This window comes from Corythoichthys intestinalis, chromosome 11, assembly GCF_030265065.1.
Source record: "Corythoichthys intestinalis isolate RoL2023-P3 chromosome 11, ASM3026506v1, whole genome shotgun sequence".
In the NCBI taxonomy this organism is placed as follows: Eukaryota; Metazoa; Chordata; class Actinopteri; order Syngnathiformes; family Syngnathidae; genus Corythoichthys; species Corythoichthys intestinalis.
This window is the reverse complement of record NC_080405.1, coordinates 18,105,355-18,122,084: the sequence shown is the minus strand read 5'-3', so window position 1 is coordinate 18,122,084 and position 16,730 is coordinate 18,105,355. Positions and strand designations below refer to the sequence as shown.

General features: G+C 38.6%; 1 protein-coding gene across 3 annotated transcripts in view; it reads left to right on the top strand.

The window, feature by feature from the left end:
* The first annotated feature begins 550 nt into the window (after positions 1 to 550).
* The window catches only part of sfxn5b (sideroflexin 5b), a 22,116-nt gene continuing 5,936 nt past the window's right edge, over positions 551 to 16,730 (top strand). The window contains exons 1-12 of one of the 3 annotated variants that reach the window (XM_057850762.1): positions 551 to 688; positions 4,026 to 4,094; positions 6,477 to 6,554; positions 6,670 to 6,696; positions 6,779 to 6,833; positions 6,923 to 6,948; positions 7,094 to 7,147; positions 13,251 to 13,307; positions 13,415 to 13,480; positions 16,136 to 16,226; positions 16,386 to 16,501; positions 16,640 to 16,725. In XM_057850762.1, coding sequence (XP_057706745.1) covers positions 632 to 688; positions 4,026 to 4,094; positions 6,477 to 6,554; positions 6,670 to 6,696; positions 6,779 to 6,833; positions 6,923 to 6,948; positions 7,094 to 7,147; positions 13,251 to 13,307; positions 13,415 to 13,480; positions 16,136 to 16,226; positions 16,386 to 16,501; positions 16,640 to 16,725 — 782 coding nt within the window. In that variant the 5' untranslated portion in view covers positions 551 to 631. Of the gene's footprint in view, positions 689 to 4,025; positions 4,095 to 6,476; positions 6,555 to 6,669; positions 6,697 to 6,778; positions 6,834 to 6,922; positions 6,949 to 7,093; positions 7,148 to 13,250; positions 13,308 to 13,414; positions 13,481 to 16,135; positions 16,227 to 16,385; positions 16,726 to 16,730 lie in introns of all 3 variants that reach the window. The other 2 variants (XM_057850761.1, XM_057850763.1) reach the window with 2 other exon arrangements.

Below are 16,730 nucleotides of genomic sequence, written 5' to 3'. Positions count from 1 at the left end.
GTAGAGAGAAGGGAACAAATGCAATAATGGGAGCAATTTTAACAACTTTTAACAGTTGATTCAGGGTAAAGGGTAAATTTGGGTAAAGAATTGGGCTCGGGCCAATTGTACCAAAAACCTTCACAAAAAACTTCACATAGTGTGGCCAATGTATTTTTTTTTTTTTTTTTTGAGGGGAAAAAAAAAAGTAATTATCACCAATTACTTTGCCAAGTAACTAATTACTCTTACATTCAGGTAATTGAGTTACTAACGCAATTACTTTTTGGGAGAAGTAATTTGTAACTATAATTAATTACTTTTTTTCAGTAAGATTAACAACACTGCATAAATGTCTTATGGTGTTATATATTTGCGGGCTGTCCCTTGGATGTTATCTGAGCAGTACTATCGATCTTGTCAGTTATGCAACAGCCTGCTGCCCATCATCGATCATTTGGGAGGTGTAGTCACGCTCTGTTGCTAAGGTAGCGGCAGCGAGCGAGGATGGACTCCATTTCCCAGCAGGCTTTGAGCTGAAGGCGAACCTTATTTTTTCCCCACCACTACTTTCATCGGCGAGGAGTTGACTGCACTTGGGGGCGCGGGCTTCGGGTTCATTCATATTAAAGAAAAAAAACGGCGCTCTGTCATGGCGGAGGCTGCGGCTTGTCCTGCTTTCCGGCTCGGGGGCTCGCGATACGACCAGGTAAACAGTCGTTATCTGTATTATCTGACATTTGGTGTTAATGTGAGCGAATAGGAGGAGGAGGAGGGGGCATTGGATGGCAAAACAGGCGGCTTCATCCTCTTCTTCCTCTCCTTCGGTCGGAACTCGGGATGCTTCCCACTGTACCTGCTTTGACTGTTCTTATAGCTTTTGTAGAAACTCGTTAACTTTTTTTTTATTTTTTATTTTTACCCCCAGCGGAAACACCCGTTTTAACGAGTTTACTTCGTCCGAACAATTTATTAGTCTGGCTATTCGGTCGAATTGTGGCTGTCTTTTTTCCTATCAAACTACCTTGTGTGTTATGTCCAAATCGACAATTAGGATTATGTGGAACTTGTTTCCTATATTCATTGTGTAAGTGCCACAAGATGCCTACGAAGCCCTGACTAAAACAAAAGTTGTAATTTAGTATCAAGGAAGTGTGGTGCACCCTTAAATTAAGAGTTTAATTTCCATGAACACGCTTTTGTTGTTGTTGTAAATTTAAAGGAGCCCTTTGAATTTAATCGAAACACCGCAAATGTGTTTCAGCCTCACGTTGTGCACCATGTCCACCAGGGGCAGAATAAAACACAACTGAAGAAGAGTTGCACATATAAAATTTTCAATAATTGTTTAATTAAAAGAACACAACAACATTAAGCAGATTAATTGATTATTAAAATAACTGTTAGTTGCAGTTAGGGCTGCAGCTATCGAATATTTTAGTAATCGAGTATTCTACTGAAAATTTAATTGATTAATCGAGTAATTAGATAAAACATCTATTTTTTTTTTAGGTAAAGAGCAATTATAAATATACATGAGAAAATAAAGCATTTCACCTAATAATGAACCATTTTTAGACAATTAATGTCTTTATTTTAGATGTACAGTGTTGAAAACACCTAACAACAGCATTTCATTTTTCACTCAAAAAAACTTAAGATCTTATTAAAAAAAAAAAAAATCTTATTTCTTATCTAAAAATGTCATTTGGCTTGATAACACACATCACTTGAAATGTTAGTTTTTTTTCCTCACGTTTCAATCCAATTTCCATTTGTGTCAAGCTATTTTTAAGTTCTAGTTAATTCTCAAGTTTAAGTCTAAATTGTAAGTTCTGATAGGATTTTGAGTTTTTGCAGTGTTACCTGCTGTGTTGGAGCACATTAGGCACCAGTGGTATTTTTTTTTTTTTTACCCGTCAAGGACTACCGAGTTATAATTGCGAAAAGTTAGCTTTATTATGTTTTTTATTTTACACCCTCATCGCTTTACAGGGCTGTGTTTTTACAGATTAAATAAAGCCTGTATGAAAGACACGTTAGCCACGCATTGACAATAGTCATAAATAATAGAAACCTAGCCCTCCGCAGGGCTAACATTACGTTAGCAAGCTCCAGTAACATTAATTTTATTTATTAGTGCTACGTTAACTTAATTTTACCTTGTCCCAAGTATCGCTCCTCTGCTTTTGGAGTAAATGTGGTACCTTCGGTGGAGCGGGGGTTAGGCGGGCGGGTCGCGTTGTGGCCCGGCTCGGCTTGGGTTTCGAGGCTGGTCATCGGTCGTGGGGTCCAGCCGGGAGTGCGGAAGCATAGGCGGAGCCACGGGTACCCGGGGCTGGGTAGGGTTAGTGTAATGCAAGCGCTGTCTTACAGTGAATACATGATTAAATGTTCGCATTGGTCTCCAGCTTGAAATGCTTCTTTGACACTTTCTGCTTTTTCTTGGTGCCTTTTTCTTCGCTTTCGTCGGCTTCTTCATCGTTACCTCTATATTCATGCATGGTTGAAATAAAATATATCCCCCGCCTGTCCCTTTTTCCTCTATGCACGTCACGTCAGCGCGTTGTGCCGCATTAACAGTAGTCCGGGCAAAACATCATGCTTAGAGCTAGCAAAATGAAACGATTCCTCGAGGCGGAGAAAATGCCTCGATCAATTTTTAAAATCGGGTTACTCGAATTATTCGAGTAATCGTTTAAGCTCTAGTTGCAGCCTTAGCCTTACAATGGACTGAAGACGATGCCAGCTCACTTCCTATTCTAATAACGGTAGGTAGTACATAAAACATGTTTGTTTTGTTATTAATTTAATATGGCCCAAGGCAATCTTTGTGAAAACTTAATTGACTCCTGATTGGAAAAAGGTACCTGACTTTCTACCCGCATCCAACACCTAAGATTGATGAGCTTCTCACATCCATTGAAACCAAGTCCATTACTCAATTTTCCATTCCCGCAAATGAGTGATTAAACATTTGCATCGGTCAGCTTCATGAAAGTGACCTTCAGGTGTTGAACACTTGCTTTTTTGCTGATGCAGCTGCGGCCCATGGGAATTATTTACCTCCTGCTACACTGAGCAAAGTTCAAATAAGACACTTCACTCCTCTGGTCTTATTTAATCGGGACAGGACAGTGAAAATCATTTTATTGTGTACAGAAACATGCATGGGGATACTAATGGATTGGTCAATTAACTGATTCTTAGTGCTTGTGTTGAAATGCTTAATCATGTCTTAAATGTATTGACGCCAAATGGAGTGCACTACTTGACTGGTAACTAGCAGAGGTACCCTCAGCTAGTTTGCTGTCCAAAGATGGAAGCCGTGAAAGCAACTATTGGACATTTCCTTTGCCATCATTTGTTTTTCTGTTCAATTTTTACCGTGTCACATGTCGCTGCTAAAAATGAGGCCAGTCCTTGAATCAGCGCTAAATCTTGCCATGGTTTGTGTGCGCAGTGTGTTGCGCTGCGTCTGTGAAAGCTTTGTTGTGTTGTCTCCAGAGAGCTAGAACTCATGCATAATTAAAGCCGGCTCCTTGCATGAAGCCGCAACACGGGAGGGCGAGACAGTGAAGGCATCAGAGAGTAGGTTTTTAAACCTTGAGGAACAACAATGAAGGTCGTTGACAGTCATTTTCTAGAAAAATCGTTAAGATGCTGTAAAGTAAGGTTTGGCCCTTTATTTGCAGTGATGGGTATCTTCCATAGCGTCTGATTGAGGCTGCCTAGTTTTTGTCCGTCTGCTTTGCCAGACGGGCTTTTGGCGTTGTTATTGCACTTGTTCACACTGCTGGCATTCACACTCTGCAGTTGGCAAGAGCTGTTGGGGGACAGTGAAGGCATCATACAAAAAAAGGGGGAAAAGGAGGTTTGACCCGCAGCTCCATGGCTTCCTTTAAAATCGTTCCAATTCGCATGCCAACACTAAACTTCAGAAGCAGATTTTATTAGAAATGCACAATTGAATTCTGAATTGAGGGTCTCCAAATAACTTTATCTAGTTTTGCTACTGAATTAACTGAACTGTGTCTGTGTTCCAGGGTTCCTTTCTTGGCCGTCTGAGACATTTTGTGGACGTTATCGACCCAAGCACACTTTTTGTATCTGAGGTAACAGTACTTCTGTTCATTTACACTATAAACTCCCTCATAAAGCCTAAATTTAAACACACCTGTATGTTGTAATACATAAATAAAAGTATTGTAATTTAAAAAAAAAAATCAATGTTGGGGTTTTCCTCAATCTGTAAGAAAACTTGTTACTTAACCTGCCTAACTTTGGGTGGGAGGCAGGTGATACACTGCTCAATTTTAAACTACCATATACTGTATATATGCATATTTTTATCACAGCATAGTACATCTAGTTTAAAGTAAAAGAAAGTATAGTCGAGTCAGTGACCATATTTTGATTTCTGAAAAGAGGACACAAATAACAGACACAAATAATCCCTGTTTACTTTTGTATTCAAAGTTTATATGTACTGAGTAAACGCATGCAAGCACTGGGCATGCATGACGCAGACACATACGGACAGTTTGCCCCGACTCTCGGCCATGTAAGCAATATTGAAGTACTGCTCATTAGGCGTATAGAAAGAAATCCCAGCATTCACAGGCATATCCTTTTTTTTTTCATTTTATTTTTTTTATGACAGTGGTCAAGTCTGCCTCCTCCCTAAAAGCCTAGTTCAAGCTAGACGCCAACGGTAATGCACAGCTCTACAGCTGCCGTCCTCCCTGCCTCTCTCTTTGCTGACATAATTGCTACATGAATTCCGATTTGGGAGACTTGAGAGTTCAGACCACCGCCACATTTTGAAAAATGTGATCCAGATCGGATTTTAACCACATACAAAAGTGACCTAGATCGGATTTCATATGGTCAACTTAAATGCGACTTGTTCCGTTCAGGCCGTCAAGTTAATGCCTCGAGTCTGAAAAACACCAAAAAAAATTGGATTTGTGCACTAAGACCTGCGGTCTGAACTTAGCCTTAGCAAGTAATATATAAGTAAAAGTCAGTTTATGCCTGATGTTTGTGTCACTTTGGTAACAGGTTTTTTTGTACTTTAGTTGCCGAAATAATATTTTGGCAACTAAAGTAGTAAAGTAGTCCCGATTTGTCAGCCGACTATTTTTACGATTAGTCGACTAATCTAATATTTAAAAAAAAAAAAAAAAAAAATTAAACTAATTTAGCAATGAAATAAACACGTAAATAACAATAATAAATCACAAATAGACAATGAGGTCAAATGCTGATAGTATTAACGAGTGCATTAGAACAGAATGTAGACAGATTCAGAACACTGACTTCGCCTTTCAAACATGATTCAAAACAATTCTTAAAAAGATATATATCTAGCATTAATATTATCGTATACTACTATATATAATAGTATTATAATAATTATAAAAATTATTCATTGCATCAGATTTTTCAAAAAGGGTGTCATTTTAAAGCTATTCTTAGTGTAGAATCTGAATTCTGAAGTATGTGCACTTTTCGTCATTGCATGTGGTGTGAGTAATAGATTTTTTTTTTCATTCTTTCGTTTGCAAAAGCAAATGTTAACCAGCAATTTTTCATGTTTAGAGTGTTACCTTTTAACCGCAACTTTGCGTTTTAGAGAATACTGCCAATGTTTTATAGCAGGCTAAAGTAGGTTGTCTTTTTTCCCGTTAGCCTCAATGTAGCAATGGTAAAGTTTAGAGTGTTTATTACTGATGTTTCCTTATTTTGTATGTCTGAACTTTAATTCTACGGCGTGTTGATGACCAGTAAACATCTGTGAAAAGAACTGGAGTCTCGTAGGCCATCAATATGCACGTGTACACGCACGCACTCGGCGATAAAACGTAGCCGTGAAAATGACCACCCTCATTTTTATTTACTGTGCTTTATAAATAGACTTATTGCATATTGTGATAGGCTTAGCAACTTCAATAAAAAATGTTGTTAGTTAGTTAAATGGACTTACAATCTGCCAGCTTGTTGTCTCCTGTCGTCTTACAAAATTACAAATGGGTGACGGTGCTTTAGGTGTTCTTTCACGGCCGACGTTCTGCCAAGCATTGAAGAGACAGGACACAACAGTGTACTCTCCTTTTTTTCGTTGAAATAAGTCAATGTTTCGGCCACTCTGGTATGCTTTTTTGGCTTTTTGCCGCTTTCCCCTATTGCGTACTGAGCGTCTGGGATTCTCAATTTTCCACGCATATATATATTTTAACCCTTCATTAACCGTCGGCGGGATGTTGTGCTCGTTGACACATTTATGTCATCGATGAAATATACTGTGTCATGGTAAAGACTATCATTATCATTGAAGCTATTCATCAGACTGATTTGAGAACATCCATTTTGTTTTACATGGGACAAAGTGTAGCTTCGACCTCTTTGATGAATCACTATTTGACATTCCTGCCAATTCGTTCATGCTACAACAATGCACATCTTCTTGTTGATTGTTATATGATTGACTGTAGAAACAACTTAAAGACAGCATCAAACTCTTGGATGACTTTAAATGTGGAACACTTCCACCAGGAATTTCTAATCTTCAGGTGAGTCTTTATCACATGGAAATGACACTGAAACATCTAAATTGAATAGAAATGGCCACAGTTATTCCTGATTGATTGATTCTGTATATATGCTTCTATCACTTGCCATGTGAAGTTGTGGGAAGCCCAAAAGATCAAACAGGTGAGTTCTAAGTGGTAAAGACAAAAAAAATATTGCGTCGATCACATGTTGATGATGTCATCCTGTCACGATGTCATCTCAGGCCATCATTCATCCCGACACAGGCGACAAGATCTTCATGCCGTTCCGAATGTCAGGTAGATGAAGATGAAGATCTTTTACACAAGTCGCTCATGTTGTTCTCCTTGTCTTTGCTCAGCGTTGGTTTATTTTCTGGCCTGTACAGGTTACGTCCCGTTCGGAACGCCCATTGTAAGTCCCGTGCTGTTGTTGTTTCTTTAATCATTTGCTCCGGCTACGCAGATGTCATTCTCATGCCCATATTTCTCTCATGGGGGAAGATGAACTTTATTTATTCCAAAATAAGCTCTTCTTCCCTGACTTCCATTTGCTGTAGGTCATTGGCCTTCTTCTTCCCAATCAGACAGTGGTGTCCACCATTATATGGCAGGTAAACATGCATATCATTTATCACTGTATTCATGTTTCTTATTTCGAAGCCAATCTCGTTTTTTTTAAACGTCTTTGTGTGTCTATGGCTTGTTTTTTTCATGGTTGTATGTCTTTTCCTCATTGGAAATTGTTTTCTTTCACGCTCAATCACAGAGGCTGTTCGATCATAAAGATATTGAACAATGTTAACATCTATAATTGTTAGTCCTGACTCTTGTTTTAGCAGATCGGGCAAGAAAAATGACACTACACAACATAGGATAAGTGCTCAAGAAAATCTGTTTAGAAATTAAATAAAAGGACCTTTGTTAAATTTGATTGAAATGGGGTCAGATTCTATCATGTAAATACAGCCTGATTATCAGTGAAGTGTTACCTTGACTTACCGTATTTTTCGAACCATAAGGCCCACTTAAAATGCTTCATTTTCTACCAAATTTATAGTAATTCTGATAATCCTTTATTTTCCCCCAAATTTAATGTGCACCTTATAATCAAGTGTAAATATGCATGTATGAAATCTGGTTGTGCTTAATGACCTCCAGCCTATTTTGTTGTAGCATAGCTGTATTAACTGCTTCAGTAAAGTACTCAAGACACACATTCATCAACAAGTAAATAAATATTGAAAAACACAAACAATAATTATAATGTTAAAAGATATTCTGTAGAACCAATGACTAATGTCATACATAGGTGCATTAATGCACCTTATAATCCGGTAGGGCTGCAGCTATCGATTGTGACCGATTAATCTATCAGTTAGTTAGTTCGAATAATCGAGTAATCGGATTAGGAGCATTTAATGCGTTGTAAAATAAATTTTAGGAGATGTAAAACAAAGGCTTGCTAAGATTGCACTTTCAAAACAGCATTAATGTAAACACAAAATAAAATTACCGAGCATTCCTTCAAATTTTGCGTGATTGCACTTTGATTTCACAAAAGCAAGTTAAACTTCCTGAGCTTAGCCTCAAACTGTATAAAAGAATGAGGATCGAAGTGCAACAAAAGAACAATTAACTAACTTACATAGCAAAGGCCCGCTAGCTTAAATGCTATAAAATGCTAATTTGTTCTTTTTTTTACAATGCTCTTACCATATCATTCAAACACATAGTCCCACAAAAAACTGCTAAATATACTTATAAACTAAATTATGAATGCATTAAAAAATTATGTTGGTCTTAACAGGGAGCAGCCAGATTCAGTAATGTTAAATGAGGTCTGTTATATTCACCGTTGCCAATAGAGCGCAGTGCGGCCACCGAAATCAATAAAACTAAATGCAAATATTTTAAAACCAACCATTACAACGCCACTCTAATTAAACAAATCCCTGAAGCAGCTAAATTTGATTCGAAGCTTTTTTCTAACCAATACTCGAGTTAATCGATTAATCGTTGCAGCCCTACTTTATAGTCTACAGTCCAAAGAAAACAGTACAGTAATTAGTATTAGTATTATTGTCTTTCCGCTTTTAAATAAATTAAGATATTCCTATTACAGTCCAACCCTCGTGTTCATTCTGGTGTTTCTTGTGCATAATTTGGTTACCAGAGGGAGTATAATACGGACATACAGATATAGAAATAATTATACGAATCTAACAACTACAGTAGTATGAAAAAGTATCTGAACCTTTTGGAATTTCTCACATTTCTGCATAAAATGAAATCACCATCAAATGTGATCTGATCTTTGTCAAAATCACACAGATAAAAAATCTGTCTGCTTTCACTAAACCACAATATTTATAGGTTTTCTTATTTTAATGAGGATAGCATGCAAACAATGACAGAAAGGGGAAAAATAAGTAAGTGAACCCGCTGCCTAAGGAAACTTAAAGAGTAATTGAAACCAATTTTTACCAAACAATTTAAGTTAGGTGTGTGCCCAATCGCTGATGAGTGGTTTATAGCTGCCCTGCCCACTATAAAACACACACCTGGTACGAATTGTCATGATGAAAAGCATTGTCTGGTGTGCATCATGGCTCGGTCAAAAGAATTGTCTAAAGACCTGCGATCAAGGATTGTTGATTTGTATAAAGCTGGGAATGGATACAAAACCATCTCTAAAAGTCTGGATGTTCATCAATTGACAGTCAGAGAAGTTGTCTACAAATGGAAAGAGTTTGGCACTGTTACTTCTTTCCCAAGGAGTGGCCGTCCACCAAAGATGACGCCAAGAGTTCAGAGCAGAATACTCAGAGAGGTAAAAAAAAACAAAAACAAACCTATAGCAGGGGTCCCCAAACTTTTCCCCGTGAGGGCCACATAACTTTTCCCTTCACTGATGAGGGGCCGGGTCAGTTTGTAACAGAAAAAGTGTGACGATTGCAGGAGTGCCTAAATGTAAAGATTTATGTAAATATAATATATATATAGTATATAATAATATAATATAATATAATTAGGGCTGTCAGACGATTAAAAATTTTAATCGAGTTAATTACAGCTTTAAAATTAATTAATCGTAATTAATCGCAATTAATCGCAATTCAAACCATCTATAAAATATGCCATATTTTTCTGTAAATTATATATATATATATTCTGTAAAATAATTTATTGGAATGGAAAGATAAGACACAAGATAGATATATACATTCGACATACGGTACATAAGGACTGTAGTGGGCATTTCACTCTACTGTCATTTAAATCTGTCTATGCTGTCCTCACTCCGAAGCGTCTACTTTTTCCAAAGCTAGACAGCTAGTGAAAGACGCCTTAATAATCAGACTTCTTCCTTTTTCGTCTGATTTATTAATAAAATGGCCTCAAACCACTGTCCTCTTCAGACCGTAGTGAAACTACAAAAAAAAAGTACACAAGCATTGCATTAGCAACAACGTTAGCTTAGCACGCTATACAGGTTCACTAAACATAAACAAAAAGCGTCTCATACAAAAAATGTAACATTTCGCTTACTAACATAATATGTACATTCTTTACAACAACCATACTTACGGACAAATCTTGTCCAAGGATCATATGAGCACAACATTACAACGTAGGCGTCAGCCCGAGACGTCGTGCAGCCATATTGAACTGGCAAGAAAGCAATAAACCATGTCGCAAAGCGACCACAAGAGTTCGCTGTTAGACAGCAATAAAAACCTTGCTGTAAAACTTACCAAAGGGCAGAATACTGTCTGAGCGGGGCATGTGCGTTAATTGCGTCAAATATTTTAACGTGATTAATTAAAAAAATTAATTACCGCATGTTAACGCGATAATTTTGACAGCCCTAAATATAATATAATATAATATAATATAATATAATATAATATAATAATAACACTATTAAGTAAATAGATAATAACCAAATAACCCTCTCTGGGTTCTTCACAGAAAAAATCCAGGAAATAAATTAAAAATAAATAAATAACTTGTTCAGGGGGCCGGACCAAATGTGGGCTGTAGTTTGGGGACCCCTGCCCTAGAGTGTCTGCTAAAGATTTACAGAAATCACTAGCACAGTCCAATATCTCTCTGCACACATCAACTATATATAAAACTATGGCCAAGAATGGTGTTCATGGGAGGACTCAACCGAGGAAGCCACTGCCGTCTAAAAAAACATTGTTGCTTGTTTAATGTTCACAAAAAGGCACTTGGACACTCAATAGAAGTTTTGGCAAAATATTTTGTGGGCCGATGAAACCAAAGTTGATTTGTTTGGGTGTCACACACAACGTCATGCATGGAGGAAAAATGGAACAGCTCACCAACATCAACACATCATGAACTCCGTGAAGCATGGTGGAGGGAGCATCATGATTTGGGGCTGTTTTGCTACCTCAGGGCCAGGACAACAAGCAATAATTAATAGAAGAACGAACTCAAAAGTTTATCAGGATGTTTTGCAGGAAAACCTGAGGCTGCCTGTCAGACAGTTGAAGCTAAAAACAGGATGGATACTGCAACAAGACAATGATCCAAAACACAGAAATGAATCAACTTCAGAATGGTTTCAGAATAACAAAATACACGTTCTGGAGTGGCCAAATCAAACTCCAGACTTGAACCCCAGTGAAATGATGTGGCATGACCTAAAGATAGCGATTCATACCAGACGTCCGAAGAATCTGACTGAACTAACTACAGCAGTTTTGTTGAGAAGAATGGGCCAAGATTAGTCCTGATGAATGTGCCAGACTGATCTGCAGCTACAGGGAGCGTCTGGTTGAAGTTATTGCTGCCAAAAGGGGGGCCACAAAATATTAAATGTGATTGTTCACTTACTTATTTTTCGCCCTTCTGTCATTGTTTGCATACTATCCTCATTAAAATATGAAAACCTATAAATGTTTGGGTGGTTTTAGTTAAAGCAGACAGTTTTTTCATCTGTGTGATTTTGACAAAGATCAAATCACAATTGATGGTGATTTTATGCAGAGATGTAAGAAATACCAAAAGGTTCAGATACTTTTTCATACCACTATAACAGCGTAAACAGTACTAACATTGTTCATTTGTCACAGAACTGGAAAAAAAGAAAGAAGGCAGACAGATGGATAGATATACAGTATACCTGTGAGTAGAGATGAACTGAAAAATCTTCAACTGAAATTAAACTAAAAATGATGTTTTCGATTTTGCGCATCATCGAAATAACTTCATAATAAATAAATAACAAAGTTGTGGTGGCGCTAACAAATAGCTCTGGAGTGTGCACTTCTCTTGCTACTAGTAACAATATGTCCGGTCAATGTCCGTTGGCTTGGCGCAACTATTCATACTTACCGTGGAACAGCACATATAACATTCTCTCACAAGACAGTTTTGGGTGCATGTAGTACTGCTGAAATTACGATCTCTCTGCGGATTCCCTTTCCACAAGTAGATCTTCTTTCTTCTTGGCCCCTTTTAGTAGCTAACTAAATAGATAAGAACCCCCGATACATCTCTAATGGCAACTCTCATTCATTGTATTTTAAGCAAATAAGGTGAGAGTAAAAACAATGAAAACTACCCTATTGGAGTCAGCACACGTTTCACTGAGGTCTATTCAGAGCCTGTGTATTTTGTTGCAACGTCTTTTGAACCACGTTTTAAAGAGCACGACTTGGATGTAGGAGTAAAGAAGCAGCCTTCCCAGTGAAATACAGTGCTACAGCTCATGTTCTCGACGAGAGGAGGAACTGACCTCAGTGTGATCAAGCAGTGAACCTGCTATTTATTAGGGAAAAAACTGCTTTTACCACTTAGTCAAGAAGTAGAGTCGGCTTTTATGTAGGTCATGTTCATTATTAGTAACAGTACAGTAGGTCAAGATACACATTGTATTTTGTATTTAATCTAATTTTTTGTTGTGCATTGTTGAAATGTCAGTGTCAGGTAAATATAATCAAATAAATATTTTTATAATTCTAAGCATTAAGGATTCATCCCCCCAAAAATAAATAAATTACATTAAGCTTAATTAGCTTAATTGTGTTATTTGTATAAATATTTTTTTAAAAGAATATTATAAATTATAATTAGGTTTGATTTTCGGCCTCAGTTTTCTCGTATTTGGTTTTTGGTGACTATTATATTGTCTCTCTGGCATGCTTTTTTTTTTTTTTTTAAATTAATTTTATTTTATTTTTTAAAAATCTAATTAATATTTAGGCGGCACGGTGGCTGAGTGGTTAGCACATCTGCCTCACAGTTCTGAGATCAAGGGTTCAATCCCGGGCTTCGGCCTTCCTGTGTGGAGTTTGGATGTTCTCCCCGTGCTTGCGTGGGTTTCCTCCGGAAACTCCGGTTTCCTCCCACATCCCAAAAACATGCATGGTAGGCTGATTGAACACTCTAAATTGTCCGTAGGTGTGAGTGTGTTCCTCCCACATCCCAAAAACATGCATGGTAGGCTGATTGAACACTCTAAATTGTCCGTAGGTGTGAGTGTGTGCGTGTGCGTGAATGGTTGTGTGTCTCCTTGTGCCCTGCGATTGGCTGGCAACCAATTCAGGGTGTCCACTGCCTACTGCCCGAAGTTAGCTGGGATAGGCTCCAGCACCTCCGCGACCCTCGTGAGGAATAAGCGGCATGGAAAATGAATGAATGAATAATTAATATTTAATCGCGATACTTCTTTCCTTGCAGTGGCTGAATCAGAGTCACAATGCTTGTGTCAACTATGCCAACCGCAATGCCACAAAGGTATGCACAACTCCCAAATGTCTACTCATGGTACTTTTAGAAAAAAAGAAATAAATCCATGTTTTGTTTTATTTTGTTTTTTTTTCTCTCGGTTTTATTGTTTTTAGCCAACGCCAACATCAAGATTTCTGCAAGGCTATTTTGGCGCTGTGACCAGTGCTGTTTCCATTGCTGTGAGTCACTTTAGTACGTAGGCTTAAAACCACCATTCACACAACTGAATTTAAAGAAAAATGTGAAGTAATTTCATAACATGCCAAATAGGGTCACAATTAAAGTGATTAAACATTGTCCAACAAATAAAGCATGAAAAAATAATTTAGATGTTGTATAATTGACAAAATAATCGCGTTTCCGAAGTTCGAGCCTGAAAGTGGACGAACCCGGAAGTGATACGTCACACCGAGAACAGCGATGGCAGCGCTCCATACGGCCGCCATACAAAGCCCTTCAAACAATGATACAAACAGCAATATAAGCGATAGATCGAGCGCAAGGGAGGAGATCCAAGTTTTTGAAGAGTTGGAGGAAGAAGAGGAGATTGGAATTTTATGTTGGACCTAGCATGTATTAGCCAGACGCTAATCAGGATGCAAACAGTGCGCCTAGACTACCTGACATGGAATGGAGACAAGACACATCGAGAATACAAGATTGGTAAGATATATGCTGTTATTATTTTCATGATTTGAAGATGCAGGCATTTGCACATAATTTCATGTTTTTGTCTATCTGATGACATAGTTAAAAAAAAAAAATCTGACTTCGTGTTCATTTTGGCAGATACGGCAGCCCTCGTGCATATAAAATAATCATATAAAAACGTTGGGAGGAAAGGAGATGAGTCGTTGATGGCTTTCTCCACTTTATTGTGGCAACAATAAGAAAACAAAATAATAGCGGACTGCTGCCACATTCGACCGCAAAGTTTTGCTTCTCGCTCATCTCACCCCCTCGCCTCCTACTACTCACAGCTCTCCAGTCCCAGCGTCTCTTAAACGGATCGTGCATAGTGTCTTGTTATGAGCTTTTTGTTGACATCGAACACACTACGTGCTGACGACTTTGTTTCTTTATCAACACATGGAGCTAACAGTACAGACACAGCTTGGGGCTCTCGGCAGGCTGTGCGGAGCGATAGAGCCTGTAGAAGTGGCGTCTAATGGCGTGAGGAAATGTAGTTTTTTCACACAAGCGAACAAATTACAAAGCACCACTTCAGTGTTGTCCCGAGATTACATTTCCCATGATTAACTGCGTGACCTGCGCCGCTCTCTGATTCGCTGCTAGATTGACTCAATGTCTACGCTAAACCAACACGCTAGTTGTCAGCTGTCAGCTGTCACCTCTCGTAAAACACAAACTAGAAGGCTATCATGCGATCACCGTGAAAGAAACGCCGAATCGTCCAAAAGCAATGCAATGCTTGAAGCATGAAGGTGGAAATACATAATACAAATAGAAAATAAATGTGTACAAACTCACCGGCGGTGTGTGTCTCTTACGGCAAGGTGACTGTGAATTACCGTGACGCCGACCCGCTTATATGCACATCCACACCCCTTTCCCGATTGACAGTGGATTAACCCTTTCGGACAAGATCGTAGATGACGCACAATTTAAACACGCTTAACCAAGCGAACGCAACAACAACTATGATCGGGGATTGCCACGAGTTAGCCTTCGGCTAACGTCGCTAGCTTCTACTGTTCCTTACACAACAGTTGGCAGCTCTGCTTTGACAAAGTCATCAGTCATCTATCCAAAAATCACACTTACTTTTTGGCAAATCCTTGATCATAAGCAGACCGGTTGAGGAAGCAGGCATCTTCGAAGTGTTTGCAGCAGAGAAACACTACTCGATGATGACGTGAGATTCATTCGCTTAGTGCGAACAAAAGATGTCCATTTACGTGCCCTGCTATCCTTCGGCCACTCGTACAACTTTTGTTTCGATTGAGAACAATACATCGCCACACCGCCATGGCATCTTACCGAGAAGCAATGCAACAATACTGTGTGTATGGCGGACTTCCCTCGCAGTTCTCTGTGTGACGTCAATTCCGAAGATTTCCGAAGATTGTCGAAGAAAAGCATTTTCGTTGTCAAGGGCGTTGCTATGGGTTAAACAAAGAATCTGGAAGGGTTGCGTTAAAAAAATAACGAAAATATGCTTATAATTGTTTAGCCATTGATATTATTCAAAAACATGGTTGGCCAACCTTACTTCACATTTGGCCTTTAGAGACCATTAAAAATGCTGTGCAGTAAGCCTCCACATATTTGTGGTTTGCTATTACCCATTCACATTTTTTCTAGAAACTTTTGTGTTTGTTTTTTCCAAAACGACATCTTTGAGGATTATTGTGCAAACTTTTTTTTACGGAACACAGTAAAATGACTCTGTCTTAATAGGATCTGATTTGTCACCAAGAGTGTTGTCCACAAGTCCAGTTCAAATCTGTTGTAGTTATCTTATTTTGCATATATTTTAATGTTTTTAAAAAAGCAATCATCCAATTTTTGTTTGTATTTAAAAACGCTATGGCCACACTAAACGAATCTCCACCCTTCACTTCATCATAAGGGTGCTTAGCAAAAAGTGCTACTGAATAGAGCAAAAGAAATATTTCTATTAGAGAAATGTGTTCATTTTGGCCCATTTGAAGTTCTACCAAGGCTACATTACCAAAACGCATCAGCGAACTAGTGACTTTACGAATGTAGAACCGTGATTATGCAGGGGCTCACTGAAAATTAATTTATGCTCGGTATGTGTACAATTTGGACCTTCGTATGTATTGAAAGTATTTTATAATGTGTCGTAGGTGGGACTAAATGTGCTTATTCAGAAGGCCAATAAGCTGAGTCCTGCCACCAGAATGATAATACAGAGATTTGTCCCGTTTCCAGCAGTTGGTACGTTTTTAAAGGCCATAATTAGCATCAGTCACGGGTAATTTTGTGTGTTTTTCTCTGCACAGTACCTGCTAAGCCAGCCTCTATTATAAGCTGCACACTTCTAAATTCAACACTTCCCTTATTGATATAATGACCTTTTTCAATCTTCATGCTCAGCCAGTGCAAACATTTGCAACGTAGCTTTAATGAGACATAACGAGCTGTCCGAAGGCATCGACGTGCTGGACCCTGATGGCAACGTGGTGGGCTCCTCCAAAATCGCTGCCACACACGTGAGTGACAGTTTTAAAGGCTGCCGAGGAAATGAATTATTTCCCGCTCACGTCACTCGCCCGCCATCTGCTCTTCTGATGGAGAGAATTAGATGTGGCTCTGAAACGAAGCGTGTGCACAATGCTGTCATCCCGCAGGCCATTGCAGAAACGGCGTTCACACGTGTGGTCCTCCCCATGCCCATCTTTGTGCTACCCCCCATCATCATGTCGTACCTGGAGAGGTAAG